We start from the raw sequence: 21,212 nt of genomic DNA on the forward strand, positions 1-21,212 counted from the left end.
ATCTGTTTATAAAACTGTTTTAGTGTTCAGGCCAAATAGAGAACACAGCCTGGCTCTTTTTGATCGTATGCTCAACATTACCAAATGTTTGCTATTGACTTGATAATTTTGCAGCTTGGATGAAAGAACAAAAATCCTGCAGTTTATTTTTGTTGGTTCATTCTTTCGTTTTGTTTTGCAAAGGGATGAGGTTGCAAAACTGACTTCAAAAGTGGATAGAGGCATTTTTGTAGCTACTGTATTTATTTGACTTCTATTTATCAAAATTCTGGGGGGTTTTGTAAGCATAAAATGCAACTTATGGATTCCGTCTTGAAGCTATGTTAAACATGCATTCTCAATAAATAGTTATATGGAATTGGCAAAAGAGAGATGAAAAAGCCAAGCTTTTAAACACTTGGTATCCCTGTGGGAAACCACAGGCTTTTGTTCTCTTTTTGGTTTCTGTATGGGAGAAGGAAAAAGTGTAAATGTGTCCTCGTCCTACATTTCAGCTTCCAAGGTAGCAAAACCTAGAGGTGTACTGAAACTCAGAAACGCTTATGTTTTTCTGGTATATGACCTTGAAGTTGTGAAAGGGGCTGATAGCAGTTGGAAGGAGTCAGGTTTAGTAACAAGGAAAAAAATAGCATTCACATGGCAGAGGTTCCAAAACTAGGAAGAGAGTGGGAATAGCTGCCATTTGTTCATGTTTACCTTCTGTCACAATTGCTAAACAACTGCAGGACTGTGCTTAAAATACCTATTTATGTAGAACAGTAGGCAAACAAGTTGTTTTGTACTGAGGCTGTAAATAGACTATAATGCTGTGAATTTTGATGTGCCATTTTATGGTAGAGAAAGTAAACACCAGAAAGGAGCACCAGAATTCTTTTCTGCTGCTTTGTCTTCCTACTGTCTGTTTTGCTGAATGTGGTATCATCATTCCTCCTGACAAGTCCTTGATAAAATTGTAAGTCTGACCTTATGATTGCATTTAGAGTCTTGTAAATGAGGATAGCTTTCAAGTTACCTGTAGGAAATGCTTCTTGGAAGGATAAGAAGATGAGACTGTGGGAGAGAGACACAGTTTTAAGATGAGTACTTCTGTCTTGGCATCATACTTTAGCTTTTTAGCTTATTTTTCTAACAAGTTATGTAGGAAATGCATTTTTTATGAGATTAAAACCAAATAGCAGGAATAGTGAAGCAAAAATTGAAGAACTGTTAGGCTTTCAGTTTCAGCTCTCCCTAGAAGTCCTTTATTGTTGTGGTTTCTGTCCATAGCCCTGTTGAGGGTAGCTGAGTTCACTTGCATGTGTGTGCTTGCATGGAATTGCATTAGTTCCACCCTGTGGTAGGGTAAATGCTACAGATCTCATCACAAAGTTTTAACTTGCAGAGCTGCAAGTTCCTGCATATTTTTTTCTCTTTCATGAAACATGCATTAAAAAAATAAACTTGTTGATCTTTATAAGATTAAATGTGGCAGTATTTTACTTGAATTCTCCCAGGTTCTGTTTGAATGCTAGAGATTTTTCCCTTACATGCTTTTTCAAGATCAAGAAATCATATCGTTCATGATAATGTACTGTGTTGTGTTTAGTGTAAGTTGGCAAGACTGATGCTTATGCACTCATGAATTGTGACATTGATGCTGCATGGTTAGAGAGAGCTTGTAGTTCACAAATGCCCATACAGTGATGATTGTCTGAATTATAAGATGCAGAAATTCTATTTCAAAACGTTAATGTATTTATTAATCACTTTTGGGTTTGGTTCATAGTTGTGTTTCATTATTATTATTTTTTTTTTGTGTTTTCTGTTGTAGCCCTTAAAGTCTTGGTTAGTTCAGGTTTTCTGTAAGGTAAATACCCCAAAAAGCTCACTTAAGAGCAAAGTAAATAACGCAGAATTTAAATCACTGAAACCAGAGTATCTTGGAAGCATTGAGTGCTTTTATCTGATGCTACTATTGTTATAGATAAAATTCTGTGTTGTAGTTATACTAGCAATTTAAAGAAATAAATTGTAAAGTTATACCACCTATTTTGTAGACAACAGCTAGATGCAGAGGCAACATGATCTGCAGCCTCTGTAGCATGGGTCAGGTACCTCCCTAGTCAGCTCCTTCTCTGGCTTGGTGAAGGTTAGCAGGCTCTGTAGGGCGTGCAGCACGTGCACGTGGGCCAAAGACTCAGCTTGTGCTAAACCTGATTATTGTGGTGTAGTATTGGAGGAAGATTTAAAGGATTTTGTATGGAATTTTGAGCACTCTGAAGGGATTCTTTAACAGCAAGAAGAATCAAAATAAACTAATAATATTCTTTTTGTGAATATTTTGATTAAAACCAATGTAGTAACACAGTTCCATGAGGAAATTAAGCCAGTGGGTAAGTAGGAGGTAGACTCAGACTAGTCACCCCCTTCCCCCAAGCCCCTAATGATCAGTCGACATTATTTTGTAGCAGAAACAGGCTTAATGAGCCACTGGATAGCAGGAAGAATGTGTGACAAGGAGGGTTAAATCAGTGACTGAATTGTTCTACTGACTTTCTGTTTTATTGATGAGAAAAGTATCTGAAAATCTTGCAATTTCCATTGATTGATTAGTCTGATGTTGGTGTAAGTTGAATAGGCAAGGTTATAAGTTTATTTTTTAAATTATTTTCATCTAAAGGGCTCTTATACAATTACTTTATTACATATATATATGTATGCTTTTTTTTCTTACAGCTCTGATTGATAACAGGAAAATAACACTTCTGAAACAGAATGTGGCTTACCTTTTGCCTGAGAAGGTGAAATCTTTTCAAATAGAAATGGCTGATAAAGGTGGGAAGATCCTTCCAGGACAGTTGTACATTGAAGTGGAATACGACTATGAATATGAGGCCAAGGACAAGAAAATTGTGATTAAGCAAGGGGAGAAATACATCTTGGTGAAAAAGACTAATGATGATTGGTGGCAAGTCAAAAGAGATGAAAATTCCAAACCCTTTTATGTGCCAGCACAGTATGTGAAGGAAATACCACGGAAAGCACTGATGCCACCAGTTAAACAGGCAAGCATTCTGCCAAATAACACTTTGAAGTTGACACATGGATTACAGAGATCAACAGAAAATGTGAATAAGTCACCAGAGCTTTCTAGTTTTGGAAAATCTTCTCCAGTTCAAGTGTCTTGCTTAGTTCGAGATGCCAATCAAAATCTGGGACCAAACAATAGTCAGACTCTTGGTTTGAGTCTGGACCTTACCCAAAACAATGGAAAACTTAACAATGAGTTGCAATCTCCCAAGGTTTCTAATCAGTTTAGAACCATTTCCATGGGTCATTTCCCATGTCCAGAGTTTTTGGAAATAGAGAAGACCAGCTTTTTGCATGAACAATCTTGTGATTCGGCAGGAGAAGGCTCAGAAAAAATTCACCAAGATTCAGAGTCTGGAGATGAGCTCAGTAGTAGCTCCACAGAACAAGTGCAGGTAAGCTAAAAAAAACAAAATAGTCCCTGTAAATTTGTGTGTGTGTGTGTTTTTGTTTTCCTCCCCCTTTTGTGTCCTTATTGCCATAATTGCTTGCTACTGTTTTCAGAATTATTCCTAATAAGATCAGCTTAAGTAAAAATGTCTTATCAGCATGAGCTGGTTATAAAAGTTTAAATAGTTGATGTTCATAACTCTATTTCTTGCAGAAATACTTTGCTTTGGGGATTAATTCTATTTATGTTATCCTGTGATTGAATGTTACAGAAATGCTTTTGTTCATTCTTTAGTAAGATTGTTTTGAGACGACACTGAATTTGGGTTATAATTTTTTTTTTTCCAGAGGAAGGGAACCCACTTCTGTAACTCACTTCCCGCTTGTTGAGATAATACTGCTAGTTACTGTCAGCTTTTCCTACGTATGTGTATAGATAGCTTGGGAGTTACAAATTGATGTATTTAGTGGGTTTAATAGTTTAAAAATGGTACTTAAGATTTATATGGAGTTTAATTTCTGGCTTGGGTATTTTGTTTGTGAACTCTTCTTGTAATCAGTCAGCCTTGCCAGTGCTGCTTCTCATGATTTTACTCTGGATTAAAACTCAAAACATGTGAGTTTGTTAATTAGTATGGAAAAATCTCAGGAATTATGTACTCCCACTTTAGGCTCAAGCTGAGCATTGATGGCCTTTTTCCTTAGTAAGGAGATTTCTCTCACTCCTTTTTTTTTTTTTTCCTTATTTTATAGGCCTCCCCCACCCCCAGTGAAAGATTAGTACTTTGCCTTAGATAATCAGGTCATTTCTGGTAATTAGTCTACTGTAATCCAGGTTGGTTCTTGAACCGGTAATGTATGTGTGTATACAGATAATGCCCCCCACTGAGACACCCCCACTCCCCATCTTTGTCTAGGGAGATACTAAATTAGTTAAATTGTAAGGTTAAAAGCTCCCTAGGCTTGAACTTTTTTACTCTGTAATGTGAAACTGTTGTTGCTTGGGTGCAAACTGATCCTTAAAGTAAAATCCCACTTGTCAGCATGTATTCAGAGTGTCAAAGGTACTCACTCGAGTGTGCTATTCAAATAAAAGTTGATGCTGACTTTAGAAATAAAACTTATGAAGACCTGTGAATCAGTACTTTGCTTATAAGGTACAATTAAGACAAAGCTGCTTAGTTAATGAGTGAGTGTGGGAAGATCTTAAAGATACAATATTGATTGGGTGATTTATGTAGTCTTGAAATGTATGAGTTCATATATTTTTATTGAAATACTCAGAATTAGTAGTTTTTTCAATATTCTGCTCTACTCTTAGCCTTATTCTGGAAATTCAGTTTCTTTAGCTATAAGACTTCATAGAATCATAGAATAGAAACATTGAATAGTTAGGGTTGGAAAGGACCTTAAGATCATCTAGTTCCAACCCCCCTGCTGTGGGCAGGGACACCGCACACTAAACCATGTCACCCAAGGCTCTGTCCACCTGGCCTTGAACACCTGCAGGGATGGAGCATTCACAGCTTGCCCTAGACAAGCCATTCCAGTGCCTCACCACCCTAACAGTGAAGTATTTCTTCCTTATATCCAATCTAACAGGTCTGAACCTGTTACCCCTTGTCCTGTCACTACAATCCCTAACGAAGAGTCTCTCCCCAGCATCCCTAAAGGCCCCCTTCAGATACTGGAAGGCTGCTATGAGGTCTCCACGCAGCCTTCTCTTCTCCAGGCTGAACAGCCCCAACTTTCTCAGCCTGTCTTCATATGGGAGGTGCTCCTGTCCCTTGATCATCCCTGTGGCCCTCCTCTGGACTTGTTCCAACAGTTCCATGTCCTTTTTATGTTGAGGACACCAGAACTGCACACAATACTCCAAGTGAGGTCTCATGAGAGCAGAGTAGAGGGGCAGGATCACCTCCTTTGCCCTGCTGGTCATGCTCCTTTTGATGCAGCCCAGGATACAGTTGGCTTTCTGGGCTGTGAGCACACACTGAAGCCAGCTCATGTTCTTTTTCTCATCAACCAGCACCCTCAGGTCCTTCTCCGTAGGGCTGCTCTGAATCTCTTCTCTGCCCAACCTGTAGCTGTGCCTGAGATTGCTCCAACCCAGGTGTAGGACCTTGCACTTGGCATGGTTAAACTTCATGAGGTTGGTATCAGCCCACCTTACAAGCTTGTCAGGGTCCCTCTGGATGGGATTCCTTTCCTCCAGCATATCAACTGAACCACACAGCTTGGTCACAGTGCAATCCCACTGTCCAAGTCACCCACAAAGATGTTGAACAAGACCAGTTCCGGCACTGATCCCTGGGGGACACCACTCTTTACTGGTCTCCAGCTGGACATTGAGCCATTGACCACAACTCTTTGCATGCGGCCATCCAGCCAGTTTTTTATCCACCCAGTGGTCCATCTATCAGGCTGATGTCTCTCCAATTTAGAGACAAGGATGTCGTGTGGGACAGTGTTGAGCGCTGACTCGCTCATGTGTCTAATATTTGCATTTTTATGTCAATTTTAACAACTCTCCCAAATGAATAAATGGGATTACTGAATTTATTTATTTTTATAATTTATTTCTTGATTACGCAGTATGAAGATTGATCAGTTTTCTTGCACCTTTTGTACAGTAATGTCCTATCTCACTGTAGTAGACATGAGCCACTTGAAACTTGGAAGGATAAAATCATTATTAGGTGTTTGTTTTTTAGTAGCATGTGTAGTAGCTCATCCATACCATACTAATCGATTGCCACCCAAATCATGAAAATACTAAGAAATGTTTAGAATGTATCCTACTTAAAACAGTTCACCACACTAGAGTTTATATTGTATGTTAAGATGGTTCCTTTTGTTGTGTTCACTGTAGGTCAATGCATCTCCTTCTGTAAAGTAGATGAAATTAATGTTACATGGGTGTGTTTTGTCAAACATTAAGAAATAGATGTCCTGCTGCTCAGTTTCCACTGGACTTTGTGACTGCTGTCACAGTGACATTTAGTCTTTTCACCTTTCCCTTTTTTCCCACCCTCCCAAGTATATTTGACTCAGTGCTACAGTTCACAAATAAGTTTGTATTTGTGTGTGGCAGCCGTGCACCTATCTGTAGGCTTCACTGGGTTATGGAAGGTCTGAAGATGAGTTTTCACAGTGCTTAAAAATTTCAGATCCTAAAAATGCTACATTTTGGCTGTGGAAAAAGCATGGCAGTTTGACTGATGTCACTGAATAATTTTCCATTATTGTGGTCTTGGGTGACAAGAGCATGGGTTCTCACTGTGTCTTGCAGTTGTCTTGTTTTAAAACTTCGCCATCCTGCGCAATCACAGGCTCTTTAAATACAATGAAAATGTTTGACATTTAGTAACCATAGGGATTAGAGCTGTAGTAGCACTGATGTCACTGTTAGCTCAGTCTAGATACTTGGAGTGCCAGCCTTCTCACTGGAACAGCCTTGTGGGTTTTTTAGAATTCTTTCAATAATGAGCATTGTTTAGTAGAAATCAGCTGTGCAGAAATTAATGGCTCAGAAAGCTGTTTTTATTGCTCTTAGTCTGTAGTGAGAACATCAAGTTCCTGGCTTTCACGCATAAACAGGATTTCACTTCACAAGGCTGACTGTGGTTCTCCCTCCCCTGCCTGCAGTTTATGCACTCTGCATTATAATAAACTGTAAGCTACAGGTGTTTTCCCTTAAATTTGTAAGATTAGAAGCTAGGATAACCTCAATAATAATGTCTTTGTGTATGTGATTTTGGGGAGGAGCTTTTAGAGCTGCTAGTATTCAGCCTTAGCCCAACCTTACGTGTATTTTCAGTATCCTGAATGGAAATATATGAGATGAAGAGAAGTGTTTCTGTGATTAGGTTCTTTTACAAGGTGGTTACATTATTTATTCTCTGAAGATTATGTTCTTTCTCCCTTCCAGTAAATGAAGTGCAGGTTCTGCAGCTGTACAATCTCTAGCTCGGGCTTACTGTCTGTGAAAATACTGGAAGAGCCAGAGCTTCCAAAGTGCTGCATAAAGGATTTTTTTTTTTTAGCAGCTGAAATATTATATGAAAGAAAAGAGATGTGACAGTGTGAGATGAAGAATTTGCTAGTGAAGATGTAAACAAATGATCTGGTCAAGGGAAAGGTCAGGACTGGGTAATGAGTTCCGTTGACATTTTATGTAAAAATATTCCAACTATTGGGTGAAACTCTTGTGCATAAGGCTTTGTAAGAATCAGGTGACATTTTATGGACTTGAACTGTAGGAAGGTTGGAGGTAATTAGAGGAAGTAGGGCTTGAGAGGAAACAAGCTCCAATTTAACTGGATTTCAGTCTCTGGTGGAGACAGTAACTGCATGTAGAATTGGAATTGAATGTTCAAGAGTGTGCAGCTGGGTGTAAGAATTACCTGAACAGGAAAGAGAAGTTGAAGCAAAAGTGGAAGACATTCAAAGCGGTCTTGAAAAGGAGCTTTGGGCAGTGTTTGTAGGTAAAATCTACTAATGAGTTTTGAGAAAGAAGGTTTGCAGATGGAGGAAGAGTTGGGTAAGTTCAGAGTTCATATCAAGAATGGTTAGGTTGTCACCTTTATGAATATGGTGCTTTGGAATGAAGTTGTTACAGACAGAAATTGAAATCAGCTTTCAGCAATGCTAATGTATTTCACCTACGTGAAATAACTTTGTTTCTAATGAGTATAACTACTGTCATTGTAGACATGGAATGTGTTTAAGAATAAAATACATGCACTGTCTTAATGTTACTATTTATGCTTATGAAAAGTTACTTTTAATAGGAGGCTAGTTTTAATCATTATAAATATAGACAGTGACCTATTTGCAAAGATTGTTCTATCTTTCATCCTCTTTAGTAATTGACTATTGCATAAACTGTGAAGCACTAAAGGGGATTATCACTAGGATGGCTGTTTTGCTTTGATAAATTGAGTAGAGATCTTGCAAAGAGATCTTTCTGCCTTACCTCTGCAGTTTCTGTGGGATTGCCATAACCTTAACTGAGTAAACCCTTTTAACTTTGTGTTTCTGTAGAAGATGTGAGAGCATGTCTTGTGGTCTTGGTGCTCTTGACAGTGTCACCTAGGTGAAGGACTGGTGGCAAATCATTAGTGTTAGACTGCCTTGCTGGTCAAATATTAAACTTCTAAAATAAATGGCTTTTACATTGTTTCTATTATAAGAAATCTAATGCTTTTTTTAGTATTTTTGTTTCTTCTTCCCTTTTCATTCATTTGCCCAATAAACTTAAGTCTTTCATCCTGGTAGAACCTCTTAATAGCACAAGCAAAGCTCAAGGAATAACAATCATAATATGGAATTGTTTTTTCTTTCTTTTCATTTAGAAAAGTATAATTTCTAATGTGCAGTATGATTTTTGGAGTCTGCTGTCCCACCTGCCTTTTCTTCTGAAGTATAAAATACCACCCTTAGCAGAATCTTTAGGGATGGTGGAGTGAATGCTTAAATAGAAGAGCAGCCGTTGGAAAAGGAATGGGTGTTTTGTCTGACTGCTGCCTAAACTGAAAGCAGCTGGAGATACTGGGGGCTTGCTTGTTCTCTGTTGGCAGTGCTTCTGTTGGTTTTAAGTCTGGAACCTCCAGACATAGAACAAACTTAAATTGCTTTGTAATAATAAATCTGAGAATATTTGATCATATCTTGTTCTTGCACATAGCTCTGAATATAAACAGTCGCATTTGGTATATCTTTACTTAGTTACTATCTAGGCAGTTGTTTAACACTGCAGTGCTTGCCTATGGAATAAATGTGCTGTTCTTTTGTAGAATTCTAAAGAAAGTATCATTTGTTTCACAGCAGTGTGACAAAACAGTAGGGAACGTATGACTCGGTAGAATAAAATGCAGAACACTTTCCTTTTTTTAGGCAGCTCTCTCTGGAATAGTAGACATTTGTTCTTAAAAAATGAAAGCAAAATCTATGTGTATCTAGCTCTCAAACAGCTGATATTTCTCTGACGTGCCTCACCAGATACGTTTGATTTAAAAACCTGAGAGAAATGGGTTTTGCCCTTGTGTGGGGGTTTGTTCCAAAAAAGACAATAATCTCTCAAGATAATAAGAATTGGCAATATTCAAAAGACATTTGTGATGGTAATTGGGCAATATTGTGTTAGATTGCATTTGGCAATTTTTATCTTAATATGGCTTCTGAGCTAGTTCTTGGGATAGACAGTAGCTTTTTAGTTGATTATTTTATGAGAGTGCTAGGTTAATGCAGAGAAGCAATCAAGAATAGAGCATGTTAGTAGGAAATGGAGCAAAACAAAAATGCAGAACTCCAAGCCCACTGTATTTCTGTATTTTAAAGTAGCGTGCAGTTGCTGACCTCTCGTCTTGAAAAGGAGGTTATAGTGCTCAAAGTAGAATAGAAGAGATAAGAAGTATGAGCAGAGACATGGAATAATTCCTGTGTGAAGGCTTTGCACAAGCCTTACATGCTAGTGGGTGTACATTTAGTACTGCATGCAGAAGACTACTGATTTTTAAGTTACTGTTTTACTTATTGATGCTGAAATGGCTGAGATATTGTTGAGAAGTTAAAGCAATCTTAATTCCTCACCTAGTTTTTATCTGCTTCTCCTGCCTTTTCTTTTGTAAAGTCTTTTGACAGAGATTTAGAGCTTGTGTACAGTGATGCTCTGAAGACTGGCATAGGTGTTTGGAGTATATATTTCCGTTAATTCTAGTTCTCTGTCTGCTAGAAGTTTCATAAATGAAAACTAAAAGTTGAGTTGTCTGAATGAATTGAGCTTATTGCCTATGTTAGGTTTTAATGTTGCATTATATGGCTTCATGTTCTATTTGTAATCAAATTCATCAGTAGAACTTACTGGCTCCTATCTTAAATCTCAAATTGCATATTAAGTTCTGAATTTAATGAACATAATGTTAATGGTTTCCTTTTTTAATGCTTTGCTTGGGGTTTCTGGATGATCTTTGGTTCATCCAGTTAAATTAAGTAACTTCCCTGTGTTCTGCACAGGGAATAGCGCACTTTCTTTCTTATACGTTCTACATCTTTGTTATGCCTTTGAGGATTATCATTCAGTTGAATCACTTTGCTCTAGTTGACACCTCGCTTGACAAGTTTGTCAGTACAGCACTGAGATGGAGTGGTACTGTCTTAAGTGGTATTGTGATCCAAGTATGTCAATAGCCAGTATATGCTCCTTTATCACAACTTGAGTAGTCATAAAGAGTCTAGTGCAAAGTCTGCAAATCTGATGGATTGAAGGACACACTTGCGTGTTTAGTCCTATTGATGTGATGGGACTTCTGCAACAAATTTGCTAATGTAAAGAAATATTATAATATTATGTCTGATAAAAACAAAAATGCTGTTAACAAACTTTCTGGACTCTCAGCTGGTTATTAACTGCTCTAATAGTGTTGCATACACATTTACTTTCTAGACAGTTTAGCAGATTGCCAGGATATTGTTTAGAAATGATTCATGCTACAACAGAAGCTTTGTATCATGCTGCACATAATCATTGTTTGTTCTTTAAGTTTTTAGAAGAAATTTTACCCTGTGGCACAGTGTTGTAACGTTAAATATAAGGTTCTTGAGCGACTTTGGTTTGACTGCTTTTCCTGTTGAAATTGGATAAAGGTGCTTTCTTGCCCTGCTTTTGTGGTCTGTCAACATGCTTGACACTATGCATATCTTAGAATGGTTTGGGTTTGAAAGGGACCTTAAAGATCATCTAGTGGGTTTATTGTGTGGGTGGTGTGTTGTTTTGTGTCTGTGTTTAATTTGTTTTTGGTGTTAAATTCTCCAAACAAGCCCCTTTATCCTAGATGTGACTTTGTCCTTATTCTCCCTCCTAGGTGCTGCATTCTAACTTTTAATAGCATCTTCATGCTACCTCAAGGCCCTGAACTTTCCATACCATGATGTATGTTACTCTTTAGTGCTCAGGCCCAGAAGCTGTGCCAGAGGACTTCATTGCTTTCTCTCAGGCATGGTTACACAGCTGGGCTCTGTGGCTGCCTTGCTTTAGGTTGGGAGCTGGAGCCAGAGCTCTTAGAGAAGATGCAGTGTGGCTGTCCTAGTCCTTCAGACCTGTCACTCATTGTTCATTCACTCACTGAGCTCAGCTTCTTGCTTGTGCTTGTGCCTGTGGGAGATCCTAATCTACTATCCACAGTAGCAAGCTACAGCCTTCAGCTTTGCTTGCTTTCCTTCCTCTTGCCTTTGCCAGCGTGAAGGATTATGTTCTTCATGTGACTGCCTGAGAAGGGAGGACATTTAGGGTGGGGGAAGTAAAATTTTAAGAGATATTTTTGCTTGTTCTTCTATGCTGCTCTCACAAGGAAAGACCTCTCTCAGTTCTTTCTTTTTCCAAGTTTGAGATGACTTGTTCCTAGAGCAAGTTGTGGGTTGTGATGCACCAAGGTGCAAATTTTCCTTTAAGCTTGTTTACTTTTTGTTAATAGTATGTGTAAAAACTATTCATCCTTTTTTGCCTTTTCATGCTCCAGAGTTCCTATAGTAACCGTTGGTTGAGCAGAACTTGGGTATGTGCTTGTGCTCAGTTATATTTATTTACTTATATACCTTCCACCTGTATGTAAAACCTTAACCTGGCTTTTGTCTTAAATCATCTGAAAAACCCCAAACTTGTTTAATATCTATTTTTATCGAAGTAAAGTGGTAGTTACAAACTTACTTTAACATCTGTTTTAATGTTAAAGCACATTAAGTGACAGAAGTAGACCTATTAACTCTGGATACTGAATTGCAGAAATAATTGTTCTTAAAACTGAAAGCAATTCTTGCTAGTGTAAGGAAAGTAAATGCGAAGAAAGGGTGTAGAAATGCATGGCTGAGTGTTTCGTGCTTTCTGCCCTGTAACTGAGTGCCAGCAAACTGTCTCCAAGTAGAGAGAAACAGGCTAGAAATACAGTCAGAGGACAAATATATCTATTTTTAGTTGGGGGAGGGGAGGAGGGAGGGGGAAGATGCAACCTGTTCAAGATTCCCATGAGAATTTTATTGCTTTGCTGAGTTCTGCTGTAAGCAGTATATGTAGCCTATTGCTGAGTATTTCTGGGGTTTTAAGGTTGTCATTAACAGTACAATTGTATACTCTTAGTATTAAAAAAATAATTTAAGAATTTATTTTTTTAAGATCATTTTTAAATTAGTAATGGGGGGTTGGGTCTATTTCTAAAAACATTAATCCTAGTATTTGGTACACTTCTGCAAAATGGAATCACGATGTTAAAACTGGAGTGATTGCAGCCTATTGTAGCTCAGATAAAAGTTGAGAATTGGAAAGGACCATGGCATAATTACTTACAGGGTTTTTTTTGTGTGGTCTTTAAGAGCTGCTAAAGGCAATATCACAGAATCACAGAATCCCAAGGGTTGGAAGGGACCTCAAAAGATCATCTAGTCCAACCCCCCTGCAAGAGCAGGGTAACCTAGAGTACATCACACAGGAACTTGTCCAGGCGGGCCTTGATTATCTCCAATGTAGGAGACTCCCCAACCCCCCTGGGCAACCTGTTCCAGTGCTCTGTCACTCTCACAGTAAAGAAGTTCTTCCTGATGTTAACATGGAACCTCCTATGCTGCAGTTTACACCCATTGCCCCTTGTCCTATCACTGGATATCACTGAAAAAAAGCCTAGCTCCATCATCCTGACACCCACCCTTTATATATTTGTAAACACTGATGAGGTCACCCCTCAGTCTCCTCCAAGCTAAAGAGACCCAGCTCCCTCAGCCTCTCCTCATAAGGGAGGTGTTCCACTCCTTTAATCATCTTTGTGGCTCTGTGCTGGACTCTTTCAAGCAATTCCCTGTCCTTCTTGAACTGAGGGGCCCAGAACTGGATGCAATATTCCAGATGCGGCCTCACCAAGGCAGAGTAGAGGGGGAGGAGAACCTCTCTTGCCCTACTAACCACACCCTTTCTAATGCACCCTAGAATGCCATTTGCCTTCTTGGCCACAAGGGCACATTGCTGGCTCATGGTCATCCTCCTATCCACCAGGACCCCAGGGCCCTTTCCCCTTCACTCCTTTCCAGCAGGTCAACCCCCAGCCTGTACTGGTACATGGGGTTGTTCTTCCCCAGATGCAAGACTCTACACTTGCTCTTGTTGAATTTCATCAAGTTTCTCCCTGCCCAACTCTCCAGCCTGTCCAGGTCTCGCTGAATGGCAACACAGCCTTCTGGTGTGTCAGCCACTCCTCCCAGTATTTCTGTTTTGCTCAAATGCTGAAATAACTCTTGTGTAAATATGCAAACTACTAATGTTTACTGTTCATCTTATGCTTTTTAAACCAGAATTTAAAACCAAAGTGTTGAATTAAACTGCTGTGTGTATATCTTGTCTGGCATGAGAATTGGCTTTCTCCTTTATCCTTCATTACCAGGAGAAAAAAGAGATGATGCATAATGTAATAGTAGATGTTCTTTGTCTTAAGTCATTAAAATACATGAGTTTGAGGGGGTTCAAGCAGCCCTAACAAAACTTCAAAGTTTTGATGATGTGCTGAAGCATATGTATCATGAGAGGCAGTGTTTTCTGAATTTAGAAGTATTTGTGACATTTTGTCTTAATTCTTGATGTCTCTCTCTCCCTCCAATATAAATGTTAATATGTGTGGGATTTTTATGGTTTATTTCGAAACTTTAACACACAAACTAAACAGCTGAGTAGATAGGTATAGTGGAGGTGACAATACATAAACAGCTTCTCGACCTATTAACAGCCCAACTTATAACAGGAATTTGATCTTAGAATACTTTTCCAGTGGAGGTATGAACTTAATTTCCATAAGTGCCAGAATCAGAAATTTTTTTTCCTAGTGAGAGTGGTTTACAGGCACAAAACACATAAAAAATATTGAAAAAACAAATATTCATTTTAATGCCACACATTTGTTTTTCCCTCCTTTGCTTTTTGCTCCAAGGTTTGTTTGCTCTAGTCAGGCTGGTGAATATCCTATTCCAACATACCTGAAGACAGCAAGGATGTCAAAGAAATGCAGTATTGTAAAATAGCAAAGACTCGTTCAAAATGAAATTGCAGTCCCTGCTCGAAATTGTTGTAGGGTGACTTTGTCTTGCACCTCATACAAAATCTTGCTGTCTGTTATGGAGCCCACTAATTACATGCAGTGTTACACAGTAAACGTGAGAAAATGCTGGATCTGAATGCAGATTTAGTAAAGGATAATCCACTACAGGGACTCATGGTTTTTAAAGATGGGGAAGTCTGATCTGTTCACCACCTTGCCAGGTTAATATCAGTTTTGTTGTTAAAATACCAAAATTTTAGATAATCTATTTTAATGGTGAGTTAAATAAGAGCTTCACATATAATTTTATTTTAACTATTTAAAAGATTACTTGTTAGTTGAAATCATGTTTATGTATCTGAAAATGGCTTTGGTGATGCTTGATGCTTACGTGGAGAAAGAAGCCTACAGAAGCAATCTATCAAAACATACCAAACAGCTTCTTGTTTCAAATACTTTTCAAGCTGCAGGATCTTTTCATATTAATTTTTTGCACTAAGCATCTCAATAAAGGCATGCTTTAGGACAAGTACCTTTTTTTTTAAAAAATTGATATTTGTAACTTCTTCCAGCTACTAGATGCATTTTGTTATGATATGCCAGCATGGCCAAAAGCTTTGTGCTGCCTTTTGCAAAAGCTGGTCTAAAATGTCAGGTTTTGCTCAATACAGATGACTCTGTATGTTAAAATATAAAGTATGCACATGTGGTTTTAGCAGAGTTTATAAATTTAATATCTTCCCATAACTCTTATCCTGTATTCCTTCTGAGAGAATGATGGCTGTGAGGCTCATTGTACCTTGAGGCTTTGTTGCAGGTTTTATGAGTGTTGTACTGTCAGTGCCAGATTGCTTGCCCATCGTCTAATCCCTCATTTCAGTGGCAATCCAAAAAGCACAGCTCTTAATACTTCCAGTAAGTGTTACTTAGAAGACGTAGTTAATCACCCTACACATTCAATTGCTGCTCTTGTGAAGACAAAAGCATTTTGAGTATTGTTATTAAAGCCTGTTCAGGTATTCAAATTTTTCAGTTTTTTCAGTAAGTATTTTTAATACAGCTGTTGTACTAGATACGACTGAACAGCAAAGTCTTAACAGTCATCAAGCAGAATGAGCTATTTGTTGACAGTGCTGTTGCAGAAAGCTATCTGGGCAGTGGGCTGGTCAACTTCCAGCAGTGTAACTTTACAGACCATGTGAATCCTGGAACCTGGAGCTCCTACAATGCTTGCACCTTTTAATAGAAGCTCAATGGATATGTCTCTATAAAACAGTATAGAAATTGATGGCAAAGTATTCTTGTACACTTGTTTATCTGCTTGCTTTATTCATGGCAAATTATTGTGGCTTTTTCTTTTTTTTTTCCCCCAGAAATAGTAGTGCTTTAATTGTCACTAGTTTGTGATAGTCTGCTTTAGCTAAATAGTCAAACAAATGCAACAGACATCTAAAGGTGCATGATTTACTGATGACCATACTAGAAAAATAGCACACCTTTTCCCCTAGCATATGTTTTTCTTTGAGACTTCCAGAAAGTTCAGCTTCCATTCAACCTGTTTTCTGCAGCTGACCAGCTGCTTCCTGTCAGCTTTCAAGAGCAGCTTTATGTGCTGAGCCTTGCTATGTAATAGAGACTTTTAATGCCTACGTGTCCTTAAAAGCATTTTTTAATTTTCCTCCTCCCCAGTAGCTTGTCAGATAGTGCTGCAATACTTTGTTATACTTGTAGTTTGAATGAGAATGTATTCTCTAAAGGGTGGTGGCTCCAGCTGGTCCGCTGAGTGCTGAGCAGGGAACTGGAATTCAGCTGCATGGGGGAGGGCCGTTGCGAGCTCAGGGCACTGCTTACGGCATGTTGCTTAATCAGCCTGAAGCTATTAGCAAGTTCTTGCCAGCTCAGCTATAACCTACTGCTAATAGGTTTGCTTTACTGCATAGGATAGTCAAAAAAGCCTGGAATATTTTAGTAATTTTGAAGTAGCATAACGTTTCTCTTAATGAAGTATGACAGCATTTCAAAACTCCCTCACACTTTATAACAAGTACTATAAATGCATTCCTGTGTACTAAGTGCTGGTATTTATCTGTGTATTTTCCTAATGAAAGTTTTCTTATGTGAAACTTTTTATTATAATTCTAAATTCAAATGTGTTATATAAAATAGATTTCTGGCAACAAAAGTACCTGTATAATTAACCCATTCTAATGCACTCTATTAATTTTGCTAGTTTTATATCTGTCAGATGATTTTGTAAAACTTTAGTCAAAAAAGAAAAAACCCAAACAACTTTTGTGATTTTTATTTTTTAAATTACCCCTCAACCCCAGTATTTTAGAATGTGTTTTGTAATCTGAGGTACACAGTGCACAGGGGTTAATGTGGCCTCTCTCATTCAGACCGTCAGCCGCAAGTTCCAGAGAGAGCTAGTGGCAGATATCTGAGTCTGTCGTTTTCTTTTTCCTCTTCGCTGTTTGCTTTAGAGACAGGATTAATTTATTTTTTTTTTTTAGTGCAGTTTAATAACTTCTTCATTTCACTGATAAATCGGGATGGATGTCTGATATCTAGGGACTATGGCAATTTTAATTTTTGGTTGTCAGCAGTGAAAAATGGTGTTGCATAGCAGAAAGCTTATTCAAGTATGTAAATTTATTTTACTACTTTTAATAATCTGTGAATGTCTTACAATCATGGGAGAAATGGGAAGGGTCGCTGTGTTTCCCCACTTCCCACCTTGGTACTAGGCAGACAGCATGGGCAATCTGTGAGGGCACTCATGTAGAGAAGAGTGCAGCTTCCTGTGTTTATTGCAGGGTACAGGTCATTTCCAGCCACGTTCTCTTGTTTTTCTCTTACATCTAAGAGTCTTATCTCACTCCTGGAGCCTGACTTCGAGAATGTTTTTTACAGTCTTAATCCAGCAACGCTGCTCGTAGTAAGAATGGCTCTAATTTGAATGTGGTACCATATGTGGGAGGACCAGATGCCATCTTTATGTTAAGTGCATCTTTAGCAGGCCCTGTCTGGAACTGTGACAGCAGGCTTTTGGAGATGGAGGCTGTACCTGAAATACCAAAGTACTTGATCTCCCCCCTTATTTGTGGCAAGCTGTACCATTTTGTTTTAACTTCTCATATAAGAGGTCTTTCATCCTAGGAAAGCTGTGTTTGAGAAGGACCTGCAAACAAACAGGGGGATTTCAGTTACACATGTAATTACAATTTGATGTTGATCCTTGTCTGAAGGAATGAAATCCTTGCCGAAAGCTGGAATAAGATAGCGCCCACATACACAAACTGTTACTTACACAGTTTGCTTTTACAGCAAACATGGCATTTTACGTTGAGCAAATCTTTCCAAGCCTTTAATTGAGAATTTTCAACTTAGGATGTGAAATGTTCAGTAGCAGAAAAAGTTGATTTCCTTTTTTTCATTAGTTATCAAAAGACTTGGCTGCAGCAGTCAGGGGTAATTGTGGTGACTTCATAGTCTGATATATACCAAAACTAGTAGAAAAAAGTATAGTGAAACAGAGGAAAAATGTGCCTGTGTACCATGTTAACTGTCAGTCCAATCTATAATGATCAATCCAATCTATAAATGTTTTCACCTCAGTATAACCTCCCTAAAATGAGTGTTTAAAAATAATAATATCCTGAACTGTGTTATGGGGAGCTTGGCTGCTATGCTGTACTGTTCGGCTTTTGTTCGTTTCAGTTTTCCTTCCACTGTACGGTTAGAAGTATTGACGTGGAGCTGCTTCCTATTAACTAGATCAGAAGAGTCAGAAAATAAAACATGTATTTGGATTTGGCTACTGAAAAGCTGATGAGATGCTAATTCTCTAAATACCTCATTTCATATTTAAAATCAGGTAGTTTTTCTATGGAGTGGGCCTTTAACATCTTGATACCCACGGTGCTTGACCACAGATCCATATGGCCTTCTATCAAACAGTAATCATACAAGCCTGAAAGGGAAGATACTTTCAATGCGTTTTAAATTGATTTCTTTTCCTTTGTCATATAGTTGAATCCTTTGTCTTCAGTTGAATATTAAGGTTTGATTTGGTTTTATTTATTTATTTTACTTGAATTGCTCAGTAGTTCATGTAGGGCATAAGGGACAATTGGAACCTGTTCTGACATCTCTTTTGTAACACATACCAGCAAACGTAGTACAATATTTTTTTTGTGTGACATCTGGAGCTGTTACATTTAAGGAAAATTGTTGGAGGAGGGAAGATGCTCAGATTTAGTTTTGGGTCTTGAGGGTGGGTGGCTGTGCCAAGCTTCTGGAGATAGGCTTAGTCTGTTGTTGAGGAGCAGATTATCATTCTAATATCCTAGCATACTCTTAAAAGTAAGTTTCTAGACCATGTGACACTGCTATAGTTCCTTCATCAATTCTTTTATTGAAGATATGATAGATACATGAGAGGCTGTATGCACTGATGCTATTTTGTGGTTCTCTATCCATTATGGTAGCATGCAATCTACAGAACTTTCTATCCTAATGGCCACATTGAGATTGTATTTGAACTGCAGCAGTTGCAACCAACTGCTTTCAAACAGATGAATATTGAATCTAAGATTCAACTACAGTTACTCAGAAGCTTAGTGCTGAACAAAAGCCCCTATGCCCAGTTCACTTAGTTTACAAGACCTCTACTTTGTATTACAAAATGCAGCTTGTTTCGTCATTTGCTTATTTGCAACTTCTCAGGCAAGAGATCTGACTTGAAGTTTCCTGTCAGTGCTGCAGCTGTGAAAGCAAAAGAGGGGAAATGGCCATAGGTCTCAATAAAACTGCCCTTCATTAAATGTGTGGAGTTTGCCATCTAAATAGTAACATTTTGGTTGTTTTTTTTTTTTTTTTCCCCTTCAAGTTATAGCTGGGAATTGACTTGCCCACTCCATTTCTGAGGGCTGTGAAGTGATAATTCATAGTCAAGGAAGACTTTCCAGTCATCAGGCTCGTTTCAGGTTATTGTTTCAGATGACTTAAATTCTGTGCTGGAAAGCCACTTGGTGTAGGGATGATTTCATTGCCTTTGTGGTTATCTCTAAGCACAGAAGTGGGTTTATCATTATTGAACTTGCATGGGTTTTTCAGAGCAGATATTAATCCCACAAAGTACAGCACTGTGTATGTTTTTTCTGCCTGGTTTGATTTGCATCTTACTAAAATTTTGGGCTAACCATGTTAAGTGGAAAGGACAGGAGCCACTATGGGATTTACATGACTGTGAGTGAATGGGTGCATGTCCATATTTTTCTGAAATTTGAGGTTCTTGATTCAGAAGCACCTTGATGCAGAACTCATCTCGCATATCTATGAGAATGTCTGAAATCAGAAGCATGTCTAGGGCTGGTGGAAACTTCTTTATCCATGTCATTTTTGGTACGTGCTGAAGAAAATTGTCCTCAGTCGCCTTTTCTTCCCTGAGTGATGGGGTGGTGGTGTTTTTCCCTTTCATTACTGGTGTATTTCTGAATGTTTTATAACTCTTCTGAGCTGTGACTTATTTTGGGTATTGATATACCCTGAAGGTTTGCAGAGGAGAGGAAAACGTAACATCTTTTCTTGCTTAAATTGATTAAGATATTCCCATCATGCCTGACCTAGTTTTTACTATTAAGAGTTAGTATTAGTAATTTTTTTAAATTTTACAAGAAGTGACTATAAGTACTCTGAAAAATGTACTGTTCTTCCTAAAGAAAAATAAAATGAAAATTGACAGACATAGCAGTCCAGCATAGTTAAGACTATATACTAGTTCTTTGCTTCACTACACTTTCCATTCCATCTCATTTGATGACAGCTGTGGTGAGAGTATCTCTCTTCTGTCTATTCTGTGAGGCAGTTTATTAGATGGCAGTGTGATAGGCATTTGGTCATGCTTGTCCACGCAAACTGGTGGAAGACCTTCAGCATTGCCAGACTGGGTGAATGCCTCACTGGTCAGTGAGCAACTCATACCATAGTATGTCTAAGTACCTTGGTTTACCTGTTGCCTGAGATAAGTAAAGCTTATCAACAGGTTTTGTCTTACAGGCACATGAATCATCAGTATGATACCGTTTTTCCTGAGGTTGGAAGGGCTTGGGTGACTGTGAGAAAAAGACTTTATTTTGTGCTGCATGTATAAAGTATTGTGTAAAATAGTTTTTTCTCAAAATACAATAACGCTTTCTTCAGAAATGGGGTTTTTTATTGTTTTGTTTTTTTTTTTTTCTTTCTCTCTACAAGTAGAGGATTTATGGTACTAAGCAGATTTGTAGTTCTCTCTTCATTCTTATTATTCATACTACTACTGTGTTCTGTACTCTGAGGTGACCGGAAGAGCTGTCCTTAATCAGCTTAAAAATCTTTGTTATTCTTTGTCTGAGCTACTTTGGGTCCTTATTTCTTCCTTTGATGATGGCAGGAGGCCTCTTCTACTTTAGGTATGTTCCTTAATGCTTGGATCCCTGTGGTAGTATATTAATTGTTTATATAGGCTCTTGATTTTTCTTAGGAAAAGGGACTTCAGTTGAACATTCCAGGTGTTCATTCATACTTGTACAATAAACCAGCTTCCAACTGCATATTTTTAATATTTTGCTCTCTTTGTTTCTAACTTAAGATGTGAATGTGCTGCCTTTCAGGATGAGGGTTACAAATATGTGCAGCTAT

At 38.2% G+C, this 21,212-nt stretch overlaps 1 protein-coding gene across 3 annotated transcripts in view; it reads left to right on the forward strand.

The window, feature by feature from the left end:
- Positions 1–21,212, forward strand: part of ARHGAP12 (Rho GTPase activating protein 12) — a 75,886-nt gene that overhangs the window by 2,380 nt on the left and 52,294 nt on the right. For all 3 annotated transcript variants that reach the window (XM_034062140.1, XM_034062138.1, XM_034062135.1), the window contains exon 2: positions 2,716–3,464. In XM_034062140.1, the coding sequence (XP_033918031.1) occupies positions 2,802–3,464 (663 nt within the window). In that variant the 5' untranslated portion in view covers positions 2,716–2,801. The remainder of the gene's footprint in view (positions 1–2,715; positions 3,465–21,212) is intronic.

Source organism: Melopsittacus undulatus, chromosome 1 (assembly GCF_012275295.1).
Source record: "Melopsittacus undulatus isolate bMelUnd1 chromosome 1, bMelUnd1.mat.Z, whole genome shotgun sequence".
In the NCBI taxonomy this organism is placed as follows: domain Eukaryota; kingdom Metazoa; phylum Chordata; class Aves; order Psittaciformes; family Psittaculidae; genus Melopsittacus; species Melopsittacus undulatus.